Consider the following 19,841-nt stretch of genomic DNA (forward strand, 5'->3'; position numbering starts at 1 on the left):
ACAGCCCAGAACCTTGTACAACAAACCACATCCATGACAATTCCATATCTGTATTTTTAACGTGCTTTCAATGTATGCTAACAGCCAAGACAGCACTCTAGTTAAAAAGTACCAAGATAGTACCATTGTAAGCAACACTGTACAAAAGATCAATTAATAAAATTACTTTATCTGTGCTTAAAACATTGCTGCCAGTGTCCTCTATATGAGCTACATGGCACTTTGAAATTTCAAAAATTCCTATTTAGTTAGCTTATATTGTTGGAGTCAAAGGCAGCCTTGGATAACTTTGCTGACACCGGTACAAGTACAGCTTTTACCACGTAAGTGTTTACACAGTTTACTTCCTAAAGCAACTTCACATCAGAATCCCTGAATACCAAAACCAATTAATAAACCACTAATGTTGCTACAGCAGAATCGCTTCACTTAAAAGAACAAAACAACAAAACCCACAACACACACACACACTTACTTCCTAATGTTACCAAACACAATACAAATGTCAGTGTACACAATACTCCCTGAATTACACCAACAAAAAGTGAGATAAAACCACACTTTAATATGTCAGTGCAGTGCTAGTGCTAGAGATGATTATAGTGTTAGTAATGAAATACTTAAAATTGCAAGACAGAATAGTAACTGGTTTTCACTCAATAAAACACTTGCAAATAACTGTGACCATGGCCACATAAAACATCAGCATGAGGAGAACGTGCTGCACCTGCTGAACATAAAACCACTGATTTACTAAGAAAGGGAAAAGAAAAACAGTATTTAGGAATAAGTCAATTACAACACATTAATTTTTTTTATTATTATTTTGTCTTATTTGGCATTCCAACAAATGTAACAAAAAGGCTCCTCATCAAAACACAAATTATTAAATCCCAAGCAAGCACCATGTTATGAACATCTATCTCTCCATGTCATGCAGAGATGTAAGAATGGTCCCATTGCATCAGACCTGGGAGTAGCCACCAAAGCATTCATCCCAGCTCCTGAGAGTCAGGGAAACCTTCACTACAAAATTCAGTGAGAGAAAGGTTCAGCTCATCCTTATTGTAATACTGGTTTTGTGCTTTGCTGAAACACACACTTTCTCCACAGCAAATATAAATTCTTGTTAGAGTTAACAAATGTTACATGGATCAATAGCATAAGATATCAAAACAGATTGGTCTTAGCACAAACAGAAACCTAACTAAACTGGTATCAGCATAGACCCCAACAGAGGGCGCATTGTCCAGTTTCCTTTATTTTTGCAAATGTGGATGTTTTTATGACCTGCCAGTGACAATGTGCACTGCTAAACAGGAAGTTTGAAGCTCAAAAATGGCCATTTGTTTTTCTGCACCACAGTCACTCTCTTCCAGCCGTCAATTTAAGAACCAGACAAACTTTGAATGATTCTCATTTAGCTTACATAGCCAGAAACAACACTAAAAAACAAAGATGAGAGAAAGCAAAGTGAACCACGAAGATAACAGTCTGAAGATAACAGAAGAGATCTATTCACAATTAAAATATACCACCGGAATTACACAATATGTGAGAAGTACAGAATCGGAGTCATACAGTTCACACAGTGTATGTCCTTTAGTTCTTTCTGACTAAGGCTATTTTAACAAGGTTAGATAATCAGAAACGGGGCATAAGTTTGTCCATTAGCCATTATGAGCCTAGGAAAAGATGTACTTGGCTAGATATGTGAGAACAAAGGAGAAAAAAGCCAATTTTCACAAATTTTGTTTAAAAATTCATATTATATGGTTTAAATTAGGACTCTTTTGTGAGATTCAGTATTAATATAAATACAAAAAGAACCCAAAACAAAGGGTTAGTCTACCAAATGAGTTATAAACCAGAAGAGTGGCACACTGTTATTTAAGTGTGGGGAAGAATGCAGTGTTCCTCTCATCATTTGTGTTTTGTAAGTAGATTGACTTTTTTATAACCACACTTACTCGCACTTTCCATAACTAAATCCGACACAGTGCATAATTCTGTTCCTTGGCAGAATAAAAATTCTGATTTTCTTTGCAAGTCAGACCAGTTCAGCAGAATCAAATTTATAGCATTAATAAATCACCAAAACCCAAGATAACATCTCAAAACAGTGCAATATATAAGCCTTAGCTATGTTTTACAAACACATTAATCATGAACAGATTGAATAGGCCCATAGTAAAACAACTGTTCATCTGCATCCATCTGAGTTCCTTTCAATGGGTCACAAAATATTCTTACATGAATATTCTACAGTACCTCCACCATGTTTTGCTAAAGCTGTTCAGCAGACCCTGGTCTTCAAAGTAATTTTTCAGACACTTGGATGCATGCAAAACATCACTCAATGCATGACATACACCCTGGGTCCCCCATTCTCCTACCACCACAACCACTGTAAAGGATTCCTGAGGTAGTGCTGAATTTCCAAAGCAGAATGAGATGCAAATCAGGGCTGTGCCTACATTAGCACAGCCTGCCCAGGAGTCAATTTCCAGACCAAAATAGGTGATTACAGCATTCACGCTTTTAATGTTTAGGTTAGTTTTATTTCAAACTCTATCTATTCTGGTCCTATACACCAAACCTCCTTCTTAAGAGAAAATGCTGTAGTGCACATCCCAGTTTTTTTTAGTCTGGAAATAATCCAGTTAATGGATGGATGCTCTGTTGGACCATTTTCTGATGTGATCCAAGAACAAATGACAACAACTAAGACTAGGACAGTCACCTCAAAAGCACATTTCTGACCTGAACATACTAATGTGGACATGGTCCCAGTCACAGTACTTCAGTTAGTGTTAAATTTTTATGTCAGCCATGGAAGAACAATCCAGCAGATAGAAACTTCAGCAATGGGCAATCTAGTACCCCCTCACCATAAATCCGTTCTACCACCAGGTAGAATGGAGCCTCTAATAGGAGAAAATTGTCAGTGGTTCTTCATAACCTGACCAAATAAATCTTCCCCAGATCCCTGCCCTTCTCTCTACTTGATCATACACTTCCTTAGACTGAGGCTGAAACCACTTCCTCAATGACCCTTAGTCCTACCCTTTCTCACTCAGCTCACCACCTGAAATGCTCTTCCTGAGCAACCTCCCTATGACTTTGTTCCTTTTCTCCTTAAACTAACTGTGAGTAAACATTCAGAGTAATCTCCCATGCAGGAAATCTGCACCTTCATCTAACTCTCATTCTTTCAAGCCAAGATTGAGTCTCCAGAAGACCTGCACACAGAGCCATGAAGTGCAGCAATGATGCCAAAAAAACAGATGAGCAAGAGGAGGAGTCAGCCTGTAGCAGCCTGGAAAGGAAAAAGTTCTCAAGCTATCTGAATCATGAAAAGCTCTGTACAAGTTCAACAGCCAGGGAATAGAATACACTTCAGTTAGGAGATCATCAGAAAGAAGACAGTCAAAAAGCAATCTTACAATATACAAGGGAAGAGAAATTACAGCCCGTAAAATTGTTAAGGACAGAATAAAAATGGATCTTGTAAAGTACTACATGCAATTCAGAAACATGAGAAAAAGAGAGAATATATATATGTGTGTAGGACAGATGCAGATAATTAATATAGTTATTATTTTATCAGAAAAAATGCAAAATCTTATTATGCTATCCTTCAAAATGTTCTCACTAACATGTCACAGAATCTTACATTTCATGCTAAATAAAAACCAATGCTTTTCATTGCAAAGCTCAGGCTAGAGGTGGAATGCAGAAAAGCTACTGCTCAGTAATGGTTAATATACCATTTAATTGACCTAACTAATGCAAGCTAAGTATTTGTGCAGTTTCAGAGAAAAAGCATAAAAATTAGTGAAATGCAAAAATAAAATGAATTTACACCTTATTTTATTTTTCTTCATGTATGTTTTCATATTTATTCTCCTTGAAAAAATAAACTATTATTGTAAACTTCATATCTAACAAAATTGTTTAAAGAATGAGTAAAGAAAATTATTTCATTTTATCTGGCTCAGTCCCTTTCTGTTAGCTGAACCTAACCTAACCCCAACCTTTCACCTAGTGAAGAAATGGTCCAGTGTTTGCTATGGATCCAGACTGGGATCTTGGTTTCGGTAGGGGATTAGGTACTTCTGAAAGCAGGCGGTAGTAATAAGAAACTACTTTGCAGCACTGTCTGTTGGTTTCAGCAAAAACAGTAAAAACAGGAAAAGGCTTAAACTAGCCCAATTTAATAAGAAATACAAGAAAATGTAATAGTTTTCACAGCTGAAAATCTGTGCAAAGGTTCTAAGCTTTGTAAGAGGAAAGCTCTGTAAGATGATCAGGAAACTGAAGCACTCACTGCTAAGTTTAAAAGGCAAACAGAAGCAAACTTTTTTTTCCTGCAAAAATTAAAAAAAAAAAAAATCACAAAATACAAATTAAAAATCATTCTTTTTCAGAATAAGTGTATTAAAAAGTGAAGTACTTTCCCCACAGCATGGAAAAAATGTAAGGTTAAAAATTTAAGCCAGTGAGTTTGACCCACATCAATCTCCTGTTGATTGAAGAGTGTTAAGTTACAGAATCACACATATTTACAGATATATTATGGAAACTGCATTACATTATTTGATGTCTTACCCAGTAACACAGACACTGTTTCTTGATAACACTTAACACACTCTGTCTCAAAGACAGGATGATTGTTTCTGTCTTGCCCTATATCCATTCCTTCCTCCCTCTATTGAAACCAAAACACTTTCAGTAGACAAAGACATTTTTATAACCTTTTTTGACCTAATCCCTAAGACAATAAAAAATATTTAAGGGCATTTCCCTACTGTCAAAACGAGAGTTATTCCATTTCAAGTATCTGTCAAATTTAAGAAATCTACTGTACAATATTTTATTTCTGTGTAAGAAGGTCAGCTGAAATTTTCAGTAATGTCAAAAGCAAATCAGCTGCTCTTTTCCCACCACCCTTTAAAAAAAGTCTTGCCTTCTTTCTGTTATATAACTTCCCCTTCCAAGTACAACAGGTAGGAGAAAGAAAGGTAAACCTGTTCTGAACTATAATGTGCAAAATGTAATCATCTTCAAGACTGTCAACAACTCTAAAAAAATCTCCAGATCAATGTAACAATTTTAGGGAAGATTTTTGCTATCCTGTAATCTGTGGGATCTCCTTTAGGTCAGAAATATCCCAAACAGGTCTTGAAAACACAGTCATTGGGACAAGTCTTAAACAAAGTCCCTTACTAGAAATCTAGGACTCTTTCTATTCTTTAGAAATCAGTGTCTCTTCAACTACATCTGGAAAAAAGATATTGCACATAAAATATTGTAACCAGTTGAAACTATATTAGCAGATAAAATAGAACCCTTCAACCATGAGTTTGAAGTATTCCTCCCCCACCCGCTTCCTGTCCTCAAATCTGTCACATGGTGAAATGCAGAGATAATCACTGCTTCCACACACAGTCTGTATTTCACAACAAAAACAGAGGGGACCCCCATAAACCCCCAGCGTTTTGAGTAAGTAGAAAATAACACCACAATTCTGAAGTCAACTCAAGAATTGTTCAGCTATTCTTGGATCTCCTAAGTGGTAATGATCACCTTGATTCTCCAAATCAAGGGATACTCTTAAAGGTCTTCATACAATGATAAACAAGTGTACAACCGAGCCACAAATGGTGAGACTCAAATAATCTTTCTTGTATTTAACTTCACCTCAAATGTGTTCTTAGTCTCTAATCCAAAACCAAATAAAAGGGCAGTGAAAGTCTGCAAGTCATCTACACCAACATCACCATTAGTCCTTCTCAATGCAAAGGCTGCCAAACAACTGGGGTAAGCTTAACATGCAGAGCTGCCACACTCTAAAACACTTCCAGGACACAAACCTGAGCCAGTGCTGATTCAAAGTGCGTTGAAGCAAACTATCTTCCATTATTCTAAGCTAGATCTCTGCTTATAAAACCTTTGTTTCCCAAAATCCTGTAACATTCTATTCTTTCCTGAAAGACGACTGTTTTCACTCAGCCCGGCAAAAGATTTGTCCATATATGGACAACCCTGAAGACAACAAATGGCTCTTTTCCCAGTCTATTATCAAGCCAGGAAATTAGACTGCCTGAGGTACTCTGCCTTACTTACTCAGTTCAGAGCCGAGAGGAAACATTCTTGAGTTCGTTAATCATCCCTTTTCACACGAAGGTGAACTGGATGCTTTTCCTTTACAGCTTTAGCAGCAATCGCCACCATCAATTACATGGAAGATTAAAGTCCTCACACAGCCGTGGGAGATAACAGAGCGCTAACGACGGCAGTGAAAGTTACAGGGCAGACAGCTGTGTCCCCGAGGGCTTGGCGGGGGGAAGAAGAAAAGTAATATAAGAATTTAAAATAAAATAAATATCACACATCAATAAATTCTGCAACAATGAAAAAGTGGAAACAGGAAAAAAGCAAATTCTCTGTGTTTTTGGTAAAGTTTCAGCTATTTTCTTGCCCTTCTTCATATTTAAATGCAGTTCTACATAAACCTACAGCCTGAAGAACACTATGGATATGAAACACTTTCCTCTCTGATACTCAGGGGCCTGTAAAGTTCTTTTACCTTTCCATGCACAACTTGTAGTTGAACTCACTGTCTTTAGTAAGGAAAAAAAACATACATGAGAGTCTGAATAGATCTGAAAAATAGGTTCAAGGTTCAAAGAACTTAAGACTTTCTAAATGGCCAAGAAATTTCATCCTCCTTTCACACTGGAAACCCTGCAAAGAAACCCCTCTCATGGAGTCAGCTCAGCTACCTAAAAACTTAGTGGCAAGCCAGTCTTTGCTTTTTTAAGCTGCAACAAAGGAAATTATTGAGGAAGCATTAAAACCCAAGTGCACCATAAAATGCATCTACCAGAAAACTAGTTGCTATTTGCAATAAAGAGCGTGCCTTATTTAAATGGTAACAAATCACCACAGTCCCTATGCCCTATTAAGATATAAAGAATGTATCATAAGAAATTTGACCAAAAGCTGGTATTTCAGCTCCTCAGAAGCTAGCATATTTCTTTCAGAAACTTGAGTAGGTGGGTCTGTATTTTCTGAATGAAAAAATATGAACCGATATGTCATAATCTATTTAAGCTTTGTTGGTATTTTTTAAATCTTCTGCCAGAAAATTCCTTATTGCCCCTTCCATTTCTTGGTGTCCCAATTGTCTTCTCAGCAATGTTTATTTTCTGATTGGCAAGGAAACTACAAAATTCTATCTCAAGGTTTTTTTATATGCTTTCTTGTTCTCTTCCGTTTTCCTCCTATGAAGACATCCTACGCACGTTAATCTTTCAAAGTATGTTTCACAATCGAATCAAGATGCTCTTTATGCTGCCAGCATTAGTCAAGGCAACAAACAGCTAAAAAATGGCTACTTAAAGCAGTCACAGAAATGTAACTGCTAGATATCCATCCCTAATACTTCTCAAAAAGATTATGGGTATCTATAAAACGACCAGTCTCACTCGTTTGACAGCTGCTCTCCCTTGGTAAAGCTGTCAGCATGGGGGCAGGTGTTTGGTCTTTCTGAGGAAAGTATCTTCTGAAATGAAGCTGTGATGGGATAATAAATAACCCAAAAAAACCCCTCTTCCTGACGATACCCCTCTTTCCATCTACTGAAAGGCTGTGGTAGGAATCAATTAACAATGACAAATTTTGGAAGGAGGAAAGACCACTGAAAGCACTCTCACCCTTTCAGCAGGTAGCCCCAACAGGGGAGGCACCAGGAATGGCGCCTCTGTATTTTAGGAAGATATGAACAGACGAGTTTACGTTGTTAAAAACACTGCTACAAGCACTTGGTAGTACTCTATTTCCTTCCCTGGCTTCCACTAGCTGCCCACCTTCTACATGTATATTACATGGGAATTTCACTAATGCATTGTTCCTTTGTCAAGAAAAATATATTCACCATAAATCTAAATCTAAACCATGCATAACTTAAAATCATCAAGGGAAGGAAGCAGGTGACTTAAGTGAAACTGCATCAATTCTAGCAGCTTGCCATTTAACAACAGCATCTAAAAGCATTATTTCCCTTCCTCCTTTAGTCCATTAAATCAGTCAAATGAACGGTTATTTCATCCCTCCAGCACAGTAGTCCACTTCAAAATGCCATAGCACTGAAAAACAATTACTGTCTACATGCAATTATGTGAATACCAAAAGAAAAGCTATAGCAAGGCAAGCTAGTTTACATTTATAGTTCGGACTCCGGTTTCTCCACCATTACCAACAGCACTGTTTCGTCACCACAGCCTCAGAAACAGCAACTACCATTTATTTTCATAAAGCCTGCTGCTTTTCAAATATGTCACAAGCCCATCTGTTAAGCCAAAGAAAGGGATGTCTCTAAAACATTAAAAAAAATGTCTGGAAAATTAAGCTGAATTCAAGCCAAAGGTAGCAAGTGCCTGTGGATGAAGTATTGCTGTGAGCTCAGTTAAAAGGGTAAAGGAACTTTAAATATGCTGTAAACCAGATATTAATCTCCTGAAACACAGAAACTTCTTGCTTTCCACTTTCAATAGAGAAAAAATTTGTTACATATAATAAACTAAAACATAATTGGATGTCAAATATCCTTGTTCAGGCAGTTCCACTGTGCTCTTCAAAACCTGGAATTAAGTTAATTGAATTAATTATTCTTGTCCAAATCATTATCCCAGCAGCTTTTAAGTGTGTTTGTTAAGGAGCTTTGATGGTCTGCTTTCACAACTGCCCCAAAAAAAAAAAATTATGTTGACAGATTTTCAGCCCTGAACATTGCACAACGGGCTGGAGGACAAAGCAGGGAGTTGCCTGTCTGCAGCATCCGATCAGGAGAACCATCTCTTTGCTCTAAAATTCCAGCTGCTACAGGATCAGCATTATCCTTACCAATTCACTTTTAATTCTTGCCACAAACACGGTGGGAATGAAAAGTCTGTTTCAAGCCCAAAACGCAAGTTACGATTCAGAAATACACCTCTAGTGTATTTCACAGCTGGTGTCCCTTAGTAGAACAGCTATTTAATGTTTTGTTTTCTTAAAAAGCTCCACAAAAATATCACAATCTTTTCATAAGCAAAACACAAGCTGCCATCCGCACTCCCATCTTCAGACCAGCAGAGAAAAAGACCCTATTTTTTTATTACAGGGGAGTTAGTGAAGGAAACCTGCTTTTCATTTTATGTAGGACATACATATAAGGAGAAATCAGCAGCAAAGCTGTGTAAAATTTCATTAGAAAAATACATCACGGCTTGCAATTCTCTCCTTTCCCTTGTTTTCCTTTTTTTTATAAACACAAAATGCAGGTCATGCCCTTGAACTTCTGCCAATGTATGATTTTACAGAAAGGCCATGTGAATAACTGAGTGGTTCAATATGAAGTAAATGACCAAAGAAACAAATAAGAGGATGATAATTGTTTCAGATGAGATTTCTCTTTAGTAGGAACTGAGTGCACCAACATCTGCAAAAGGAAAACTTCCACCAGTTTAACATACCTTACTCATTAGTTCAGACCATCTGAGAGTGTCCTTCCAAGTTAATTTTCCTGAAATCTATAGCTAACCCAATCTTTATTTAATTCACAAATGAGTTTAGAGACACATCATTCCACTTAAAATAATAAAGGTCTATTTGGGGGAAAAAAAAAAAAAATCTACGTACAGGTTTCAACTGTGGATCCAGCTCTTGTTTAGAGAGTTTTACTGGGATTTGAGCTGCAAATTCATCTTTGGCCTGGAAAAAGGAACAGCCACAAAGCGACCATAAACAGAATAAGTATCTCCCAGCTGTTACAAAAACATACTTTGCTTTACTTTCAAAATAATTTTATCCTACTGTTTTTAAACCATTTGCAGAAGTTTTCTTCAGCAAGATTTATGCAGAGTTAAGCAAATAAAAAAAACAACCATTGAGTTTTCTGTGCTACAGTATACAGAAAGAACAACTGTCTGTCTAGCTGCCGTTCCCTTCCTGTCAAAGCAGACATGAGGTTCAGCCCATGGCTTTCAAGCTTCCTTGAGACCATGGGCTAGAATTGGGAATTACCCCTAACAAAATTCCATAACATAATTACTATTATTTTTAGTAATACAGAGCCATCAGAGTACCATTAGGACCAAGACAGAAGGGAACCTTTGCAAGCAGTCATTTTTGCTTCCACACGTGCATGCATAAGCAATTGACAGAGTGCCTAAAAAGTCCCACAGAACTTTTCATAACAATATCACACAGGTCTGGCTGAAGTCTAAAAACATCTTGGTGATCAAAGTGTCTGTACACAGGAGGGATTTTTTTGCTTTATATATATATATATATATTTTTTTTTTTTTTAATTGGCTGTATGCTTTCCCAGCTCCTATACCGCCATTGCCTTAAATACAGCAAAAATCAGCTAAAATTACTAAACATCAAACCTCTCCTCTAATCTCCACCAAAACCAAGGCTATACAAGAATAAATAAGGGAATGCTTTTTCCTTTGGAGCGTTTTTCAAGATTTTTCTGGCTACAAAGTTGATACATATAGTTATTCACTCTACAAGTTACCACTAAGGTAAATCTCTTAAATGTGTGCTGTTTTCTAACCGTGACCAGATAAAAACATTTGGGCACCCCAAGCATTCAAACCAACCACTTACACATCATGGAGCTTCCACATACTGCCATAACTTTTTCTGAAGTCAAGCAGAGGAAGCCATGTCAAAAAATCAGTAAGTCATGTCACTGTGTTCCACGGGCCAAAATATGGTATTCGATAGTAGACACTGAATACTCTCAAGTGAGAAAATGTATTTCCACTTCAGATTAAATTAGGTTTTAGGCAAAATAGCTAAAATAACAAATCAGAAAGTGATTTTGCTTAAACATACACAGTTTCAGCTGGCAGGAGCAGTGATACTGTTTCAACTGAATGCATTCTAGTTTCCAAGACAGACTGAGAAGAAAGAATGCATCTTCATCCGAAAATATATTCCTGACAGGAATAATACACACTAGATAGATCTTGACAGGAGTAACACGCATTAGATAAATATTTAGTCTATTTGAAAAATTTATCTATCAAGTCCATCCAGCTTTATGCATCTAGCCCCTCTTGCCATATCAATCATGTTGATCCCCTGTTTTAGCACAGTCTGCAGAAAAACAGACCAGAAGTTTTGTTGAAATACGATTTAGTTACACCATATTTCAAAATATTTTGTTAAAATACTCATCATGAATAAAAACTTTCAATACTTTCTTGAGGGCCCGATGTCAGGAAATCGGATTAATAAAGCACGAACTACCCATTACAACAGAAAGATCAAATTATAGGAGTAAATATGATAAATAAATAGTGGTGTTTCATCTCCAGCTGGGCTTAAAACCACGACACATGGTAACAGAAATCAATGACAAATCTCGCATTAAACGAAGCAGAGCTGAGATTTTTGTTCTGTTTCCAGGAGACACAAATGCATTACATCAGTTGAGATGCACTTCCCATCATGATGACTCGATTGCAGAGTCCCTTGGTAAATGACACTTGAGAAGGAAAAAGCTACTGAAAACATCACTGACCTCTCCCGCAGAAGCTACGTATCTCTGCCTTGTCCATAAAGCACTAAAAATTTTAGGAAGCCAAAGAAATTAGAGGCATCATTAATAGAGTGCTACCAAGGGAAGATGCAACAACAGCAAAAAACCAACAGATCTTTAAAAAGTCAAAAGTTACAACACATGCAATTGCCATACTGGCTTGTCAGCTACAAAATTTGCCCCTAAAATAGATTTTGACCTTGTGATTAATTGTAATCAAATTTGACCATACTATACACGTGTCAGATGAGCTCATGAAAATCAGCAGCTGGGAAGGCCACAGAGACATGAACAAGTGTCCACAGAAGCTCTGCCCATCTTATGAGATAGCAGACATTCCAGGCAGCCAGAAATTGGTGGAGAAAGGAGAAAAGAAAAAGCATCAGGAATATCCAGACTTCAGGTCTAATGACTACTGAACTGATTGGGGTTTAGGGATTATTGGTCTTTGTCTTACTAAATTTGAATTGAACAGGTGCAGAGCTGAGCGAGTTGATGGTGTTTCAGCGGAAAAATCAAGCAAGCAAAGTTGCTAAATTATGAAAACGTAAAATAGGAGAGCAGAATTTTGGGTGGTACCCAAGTTATATACTGCTCTAAAAAAAGAAAGCATTATGTCAGTAAGATAACAATATTTGCATTGCAGCATTTTACCAAAATAATTCACAAATACATAAACTTTTTTCAGAACAAGATTATTACCAAATAAGTCTGAGATTGAAATAAACTGCTAAAACTAACTAAATAAATCCCAAGTCTTAATTCAAAAGTTTCACTGAACTGCATATCAGGTGATCGTTGATAAAACTGAAGGACTAAACTTTCACAGGCAGATTTTGACAGCCAAGCAATATAAAAGACACCAGCAAGTAAAGTAAACATTTAACCTCCAGCAGTAGAGGACAGGAAGTGACTGCTATCCGTGCTTCTGCATGAAAATGACACAGAGCACACTTAATAGCACCATAGGAAAGTATCAGTAACCATCATTTAGACTGAAGAGATATTACTTTATATAATATTGTCACTGTACAATTTTAAAGGTATTTATCTATTTTTTCTTATTTACACTCTTTACTGATACTCCTCCCAAAACCCAATAATTATCTTGAAGTTCAAGAGCTCTGATATAGCTTCAGAAAGATTTCCCTACTGATGCAAAGATGCAGGTGTGAGTTATGAAAACATCTACAAAAAACATTACATTACCAACTGAAGTTCTCCCTCAGTAGGCTTAATCTTTCACTTTTTAAGCAACAGCATTTACTGTAGCACAATTAGTTGTGGCCAGACCAAACCAGTAAATAAATAGGAGGAAGAAAGTATGTTCTGAAACTCAGAGCAAATTCAGCGCAAAAGGTGATGCAAAACTGCCTCAAATTCTAATGCTCAAGATCAATAAATGAGGCAAAAAACGGTAAGTGACCAGAAAACTATGAATTACAAATACACGAGAAGCATCTGAATAATATCTTCTAGTTTGTCTTCTCTTTAACATGTTTTGTCTTTCCTTCCTTTTTTTTTCTCCCCCAGTCTTTTTGGTGGAAGTGAGGTAAACTTGTCATCTTTATTCTTTCCATTTCTCACTAAATGTAATGCTATCTGCTAAAGCATTAATTCTGTCCTCAATTAAAATGTAACTTAGAAAAGTGGTAGCAGCAGAAATAGATCCAATCAAAACTAATAATTACCTCACACTTCATGCTTTTAATGCAAGAACCTTTAAAGTAGTTTCACTGTTGTCCTTGAAGAGAATGATGCACTATTATGTTTTTCATCCAAAACTCCCAGATTCCCAGCATCTGGGAGGTGTTTACAGAAAAAGACAGACACAAACACAAATTAAGTCACAGGAAGCTATAGCAACAGTCTGCTTGGATCATTACAACAATGCTGACTGACAGAGGAATCCCCAGATTAGAAGCTAAGTGGTAAAGTCTCACTGTGGCTCTGCCATTTTTCTGCTTTATAGCCACTCATCTACTTTGGTAAGGTTTCCCCAGCTGCTTGAAAAGAGGATAGCGTTGTTCATTTGGCAACTTCTTGGTTTTGAAAACTTCCAAGTTTGTTTTGAGAACTGGTTTGTGTTCACTCAGTGCTTGGGGCAGGAGTGGTGGATATAATTATTTCAGGTTATATCCAACCATTGATTGACTAAGGAAACTAGTGGATATTCTTGTACTTCTGCCTAATCCCTTTCCTTTTGCATTCTTCAGTAATATGCAAGTGACAAGAGACTATTACTGTCCCATAGCACAAAAAAGGATATAAAGCTATTACAGAGCATCCAAAGGAGGGTAACCAAGATGATGAAGGGCCTTAAGGGGAGGCCGTATGATGAACAGCTGAGGCCACTTGGTCTGTTCAGCCTCAAGAACAGGAGACTGAGAGGAGACCTCATTGCAGTTACAACTTCCTCGTGAGGGGAAGAGGAGAGGCAGGCACTGATCTCTTCCCTGTGGTGACCAGTGACAGGACCCAAGGGAATGGCCTGAGATTGTGTCAGGGGAGGTTTAGGCTGGATATTAGGAAAAGGTTCTTCCTCCAGAGGGTGGTTGGGCACTGGAACAGGCTCCTCAGGGCAGTGGTCATAGCAACAGCCTGACAGCTCAAGAAGGGTTTGGACAGTGCTCTCAGGCACACAGACAGTGCTCCAAACTCATTATGTGATTCTTTGGGTTGTTCTGTGCAGGGCCAGTATCGGGACTCAGTGGTCTTGCAGGTCCTTTCCAACTCAGTATATTCTATGATTCTATAAAAAAACCTTATTTCATGCCCACAAAACTTTCATGCAACCACGATCAGTAGAAAAGCCCGAAAGAAAACTAGCAACTCCATCTCTGTAAAAGGTCTTCACAGTAGAATTAGAAGGATTTGGGGGTTGCTACAAAAAAAGAGAAGATACCAAGTAACACTTCCTATCAACATCATGCACATTCTGGGCTGGGTAAAGTATTGGGCGAGACAAGCAAAAGTCCTGTGAGAAAAAAAAAAACCAAACACAAGACCAAAAAAAAAACTGAGCTTATAAGCAGAAACTTTCATAAAGCTGACTTCCAAGATGGCAGAGTTTACATTAAATAGATCATGCTATATCCCCATCTTCCATGTTAAATAACATATTTTAAATATACACTTCCAACACATAAACATGCCTGCACAAGGGGAGGAGTACTCATGTGTAGAAAGAACAGCCTTAAGGAGGAAGAATTAGGCCATTTATTTAAACAGGAGGGTTAGTTTATGTGAACTTCAAGTGACCACAAAACTATGGCGTCAGTGTACAAGCACAGTCAAGCTGATCTAAGATGAGCTGCTGATGAAAGGGGTTATCCTGTCATCAGCTCCCAGCAACAGGCTGATGTGTCACCAGGCTTCCCATCAGCACCAGTGAGTGACCCTTTGACTCCAGAAATTCAACTTCCTGAACTTATTCAGGAACTTAACTAATAGAAAACTTACTCTACACCAGAGGCAGTCAACAAGCACCTAACAGATCTCAGATCCCTGAAACAGCCTGCTTTGGGATCAGACATGTTCCAGAATTAACAGACAGAAAGGGGAATGAAGCAAGACGGCGTAACACTTTATGTCCTCATTGTTCCTAACAGCCTTTTGCACTCTGCTTCTAGAGATTACCATCATGTGAATAGGACCCAAGGACACCTTTGCAGTTCTCCAGCCATCACAGCAGCCTACAGCTCAGTAAGTCAGCTAACATTCACCTGTGCGTGTATCACAGCTTAGGAAGCCAAATAATGTGCTTGAGCCTTTTTTCTGCTACCTCTGCTGAGCTGGTTGTGACTTCAAGCAAAGAAGCACAGGTTAAGTATCTCAGTTGCCACTAGTAGAAGACTTGCCAGAGCTCATCTCTGACATCTAAAACATATGAAAATCATATGAGTTTAAGCCAATATTAAAGTCTTTGTAGAGGACTTAAAATCAGTTTGTCAACTCAAGTTTAATTTCCAAAGCGAAGTTCAGAACAGAACTATATTTAAACAAAGCTTAAGCTTCAACAATTTATGTTCTGGCAAAAGAATTCAAAAATTCCAATATTGCTCAATATAACTGTGTAATTGTTCTCATGTTCTCTTTTCAATTTTGATATATCTAGCAAATTTCAACTTTCTTACCATTCCTCCCTTCAGCTCCATAAACAGCAAAAGAATTGTGAAACAAGAGAAACATAAACCTCCTTTTTAGAAGTGCTTGGGAAAAAGTGTTTCTTGGCACAGCAGAACGGCTAGTTGCTTTGATTCAAACACAAGTTGTTAAGACAAGATGTTGCAAAGTGCTAAGAGAGTAGTTCAACATATTTTTTAAAGCAGTACAGACAGCTGAATGAACAAAAGCAAACAAAAAATTAGCTTTGCAGTCAAATCAGAAGGTAACACCTGCAACATCATCTTGTAAACAAGAACCAAGGCTTGTCATGGACAAGTACAAGGTCACCATCATCAAAGCAGCCAACCACAGTGATGTTAGCTATACTCACAACATATCCACAGCCAGAGCCATCCAAGGCCATTCATGTTAAGAGACAGAGAAGGGCATGTGCTCTACATGTAGCCAGAATTACACTTTAATAAACTGTTAGGGGGAAAAAAAGCAGGAACAAGCTGGATAAGTTATTAAACTACAATTAAATCATTCAAAAAAAAAAGAAAATTAAAACCACATGGGGTAAAACAGCAAAACTTTCAGAGCGACCTTAAAAAACAATGGTAAAGGACATTCTCAGCTGGCATAAACAAAAGATTGTCAAATAGCAGCTGGTTTATTCATGAAGATAATATTAAGCTGCAAAAATAAAGAAATAAATTAAAATATTATCTGTTAGTACATTCATAAAGTATGTAATATTCACCAGGCACACTTATGTTGTTACTAAGGAGGAAAAAGTTAATAGTTAAGCAGAAAGAAAGCATTTGTGACATTAAAAAGAAAAGTAACGCTCACACTTAAAAAACAGTAATCTTTTACTTCAGTCAAATCTTATGCTTCATTGAAGAGATTCCCTTGAAATTTGATAATTTCCTGGGAGATATTTACATATCAAGCCTTTCATCTACCCCAAAAGAAACCTCTTAAAGTTTATAAATAGCTTTCCCTATAAGGATGAACATTTTCTTCTGCTGTAATTGCATTCCTTTGAGCAATAAATATGTTAAACTCCTCTTACCATTCCAGTCTTCTCCCTGTTCTATTTCTGATTTTTGTCCCTTCAATACTGCTGTCTTAGATGGACAAGTCTCCATCATCTTTCATTAACTTAAGATATGTGATATCACCACACACACTTCATTCATCCTTGTCAACTGATCAACTTTGTGTCTTCTTGTTCTCCTATGAACATTCACATAGACATTTTAGCCACAACTTCCAAAAATCCTTTCAAAGCAGCAAGTCCAGGAAACAAAGACAGAAAATATAAATAATTGTGCTGACTCAGGCAGCAACCCATGTCCTCCAATATAGTCCCTTATTCACTGGTTGCATCTTTCATTCAGGACTTTGTAGAACCTGTAGTTCATCCCCTAGAAGAACCTGGTCTGTAGAAACAAGGTCTGCCTACTGCCACAAACAGTTTAGACTGTTTGGTTCCTCTGCTGGTCCACAGAGCTATGTCCCTAAACAAGTAATTAAAACAGCCCAGAGCCTGATCCTTAGCTACAAAGTACAGGGGCATGACACAGCTTGTGTCTGCAAAGCTAAACTCTTCTCCTTTCACAAGGACCAAAGAGGCAAGCATAATTCCCAGTGCTTTTTGGGAACAGTCTGCCTTTGCTTACTCCCAACACACGTGCAGTTAGGCCTCAGTCTAAACTGGACGAAGGAGCATGCTAAAAATTAAGCAGAATAGACAGGACTAAAGCTCAAGCCCACATCCTCTGTGCTTAGTTCAAAAAGTGTAAGCATTGCATATAGCTCCAACAAAAGTCCAAAAAAGGTCTGAAAGAAACTCTCAATCTACAAGCACATTCCTACCCACAAAGAGTCTATGAAAGTTCCTGCAGCATGCCAGATGATGCTGTTCTCTCTACCTTCACAAGAGCTAAGCCAGAAGTTGTACAGGGAATGCACTGTTCTATAAACGTTGGAGACTGCAGGTCACCCATACTCTCTGATATCTTCAAAGCACTTCTCAGAACAGCACCTCTAATCCCAAGACTTTCTTGCATTCATAATAATGAGGCCACAGAACTACATTTAACACTCAAGATCCATGAAAAAGCAGATTCCAAGAGCAGTTGTCTCAGGAGTCTATTGGTGAAATCTGAAGCCTGAAGAAACAGGAACATTGAGACACATCCACAAAAAAGCGATGTGCTCTCAAGAATGAGACACGGAAGCCTGGCATGATGAAACCTGAGCATATTAGCTAAGGCAGTGCCTGTTTTGAGAACAGATGAGTTCAGTTTCCTGTTACATCAAACAGTAACTTTCATCAGTCCTACGTGTGCTCAAAAAAAAGCAAGAAAAAATTTCTATTGACATCACACTTAGGGCTGGGCAGACAGTGGCGGATTAGGAAATACAATGAGTCACTGCAAATACAGAACACATCGTGAGCATTTTCAAACTACCAAGCAAAATTTCTTCTCACCAAAAAAATCCAGACAATACTGTTTAAGTGAACCATACCAGAAGAAGAATAATAGTACCATAGTGCCTTCACGCAACAAAAGTAGCTGGGGAAAACAAAAACACTGTAAAAAGGACAGTATAAGACACCAGACCACTACAGGAAGAAACAAAATCAACACAATTCAGCAATCAAGAAGGAAACATCAGCTAAAATAAGCTTATGGGGGGACAAGGGGGAAGTAATATACAGCTGAAATTACAGATACAACTGAAAGACAGGCATGCAAAGAAAGGACATCCGACAGAGCTATGTTCCAAAAAATAATTCACTCTAGAGAAGCTGCCAAAGTATCTGTATATTAATGAAAGAAAACCAAAATATAAACACACACAAAAAAACAGTGTAAGTAAAATAATGAGTTATCATAAACTTAACTGCTATATGTTAGGGGAAAAAAAAAATCACTAGTGAAATATTGAGACACTTTTTTTTTTTTTTTTTTTTTTTAAGACTATGTCAAAGACCTTTAGAAGAAAGAGAAGTAGCTTTATCCAGTTTGGTAGCAAATAAAATAAGACACTATGGAAGAAATACAATGGAGATATACAAGCTAGGCAGTTAGGAAAACTACAAAAGAATAAAAAGGATGCATATTTAGCCACCATAATTCAGGATAAACATCTGATTCTCTGAACCACAATGTTGCAGAAATGCTACTAAAATATACATGACAAAGAAAGTGGCTTCTTTCCTGCCAATTTGGAAGCTTCCCCACAGGGTGAAGCAAAGCAAGCAGTATTACTAAGGTAAGCACAGCAGTGCTTGTCAGCAGCTACAAATACCTGCTACTTTGGGTATGGATGGGTCAGAAGGATTAGAGATGTGATATTTCTGCACAAAGTTATTAGAACTTCAGATGCAAAAGTTTTCTTTCCCTTAGGAAGTATTTGTGGCTTGACATTAGGGGATTTCTTTTTGATGCAAGTGAAAGGATAGAGGAAAGAAGAATGTTGAAATTATTACCAGTTGAATAAACTTTGTCAAGAGAAGTACAGCTCTGTTGCATGGGAGTTGGTTGATAATGAAGAAACAAGAAATCAGATCAATAAGTGCTAATGAAAACATTAACAGTTTTCAGATGGAAGGTGGAGTAAGTGGTCTCAGACCCTGACAATCTCTTCTTTGGGTCCCAGCACCAAAGAATTACTACTGCTGCTTCTACATTGAGGTTTTTTATTAATATTTTAATTAGATATCAATAACATTACTATGGGTTCTCTGAAGGCAGTGAATAATAGTCACAAGCCTTCTCTTTTAGTATTCTTGAGCCAGAACTACTTCAGAAAGTCTTCAAGTGATACATTGTGATAACTGATACACTGAAACATGGACCCTACTCTAGTCCTTTTGAGCTGTAAGATTTGGCATCTCTTAATGATGTGAGATTTTATTATTAAAAATCTCTAAAACTTGTTATCAATGTGTTTTCCAAAAGAACATGAAATTTGTAAGATCTAGTTTTTGTTCTCAATGCCACCTGTGACAAGGTACTTAGGAGATGGACTTAAGAAAGCTTCCTGCAGCAATAAATCACTGAGAAAAGATACATTAAAAGAATTTGCAAATAAAAGTGTTCTTTGTAAGTAT

At 37.4% G+C, this 19,841-nt stretch overlaps 1 protein-coding gene across 15 annotated transcripts in view; it reads right to left on the reverse strand.

Moving 5' to 3' along the window:
• Positions 1-19,841, reverse strand: part of PDE10A (phosphodiesterase 10A) — a 390,743-nt gene that overhangs the window by 145,695 nt on the left and 225,207 nt on the right. The window contains exon 1 of one of the 15 annotated variants that reach the window (XM_069010138.1): positions 6,130-6,208. The exons of the other annotated variants lie outside the window; for them this stretch is intronic. Within the exon in view, the coding sequence (XP_068866239.1) occupies positions 6,130-6,154 (25 nt within the window). The 5' untranslated portion in view covers positions 6,155-6,208. Of the gene's footprint in view, positions 1-6,129; positions 6,209-19,841 lie in introns of those variants that run through there. 15 annotated transcript variants of the gene reach the window in all.

Source organism: Aphelocoma coerulescens, chromosome 3 (genome assembly GCF_041296385.1).
Source record: "Aphelocoma coerulescens isolate FSJ_1873_10779 chromosome 3, UR_Acoe_1.0, whole genome shotgun sequence".
In the NCBI taxonomy this organism is placed as follows: domain Eukaryota; kingdom Metazoa; phylum Chordata; class Aves; order Passeriformes; family Corvidae; genus Aphelocoma; species Aphelocoma coerulescens.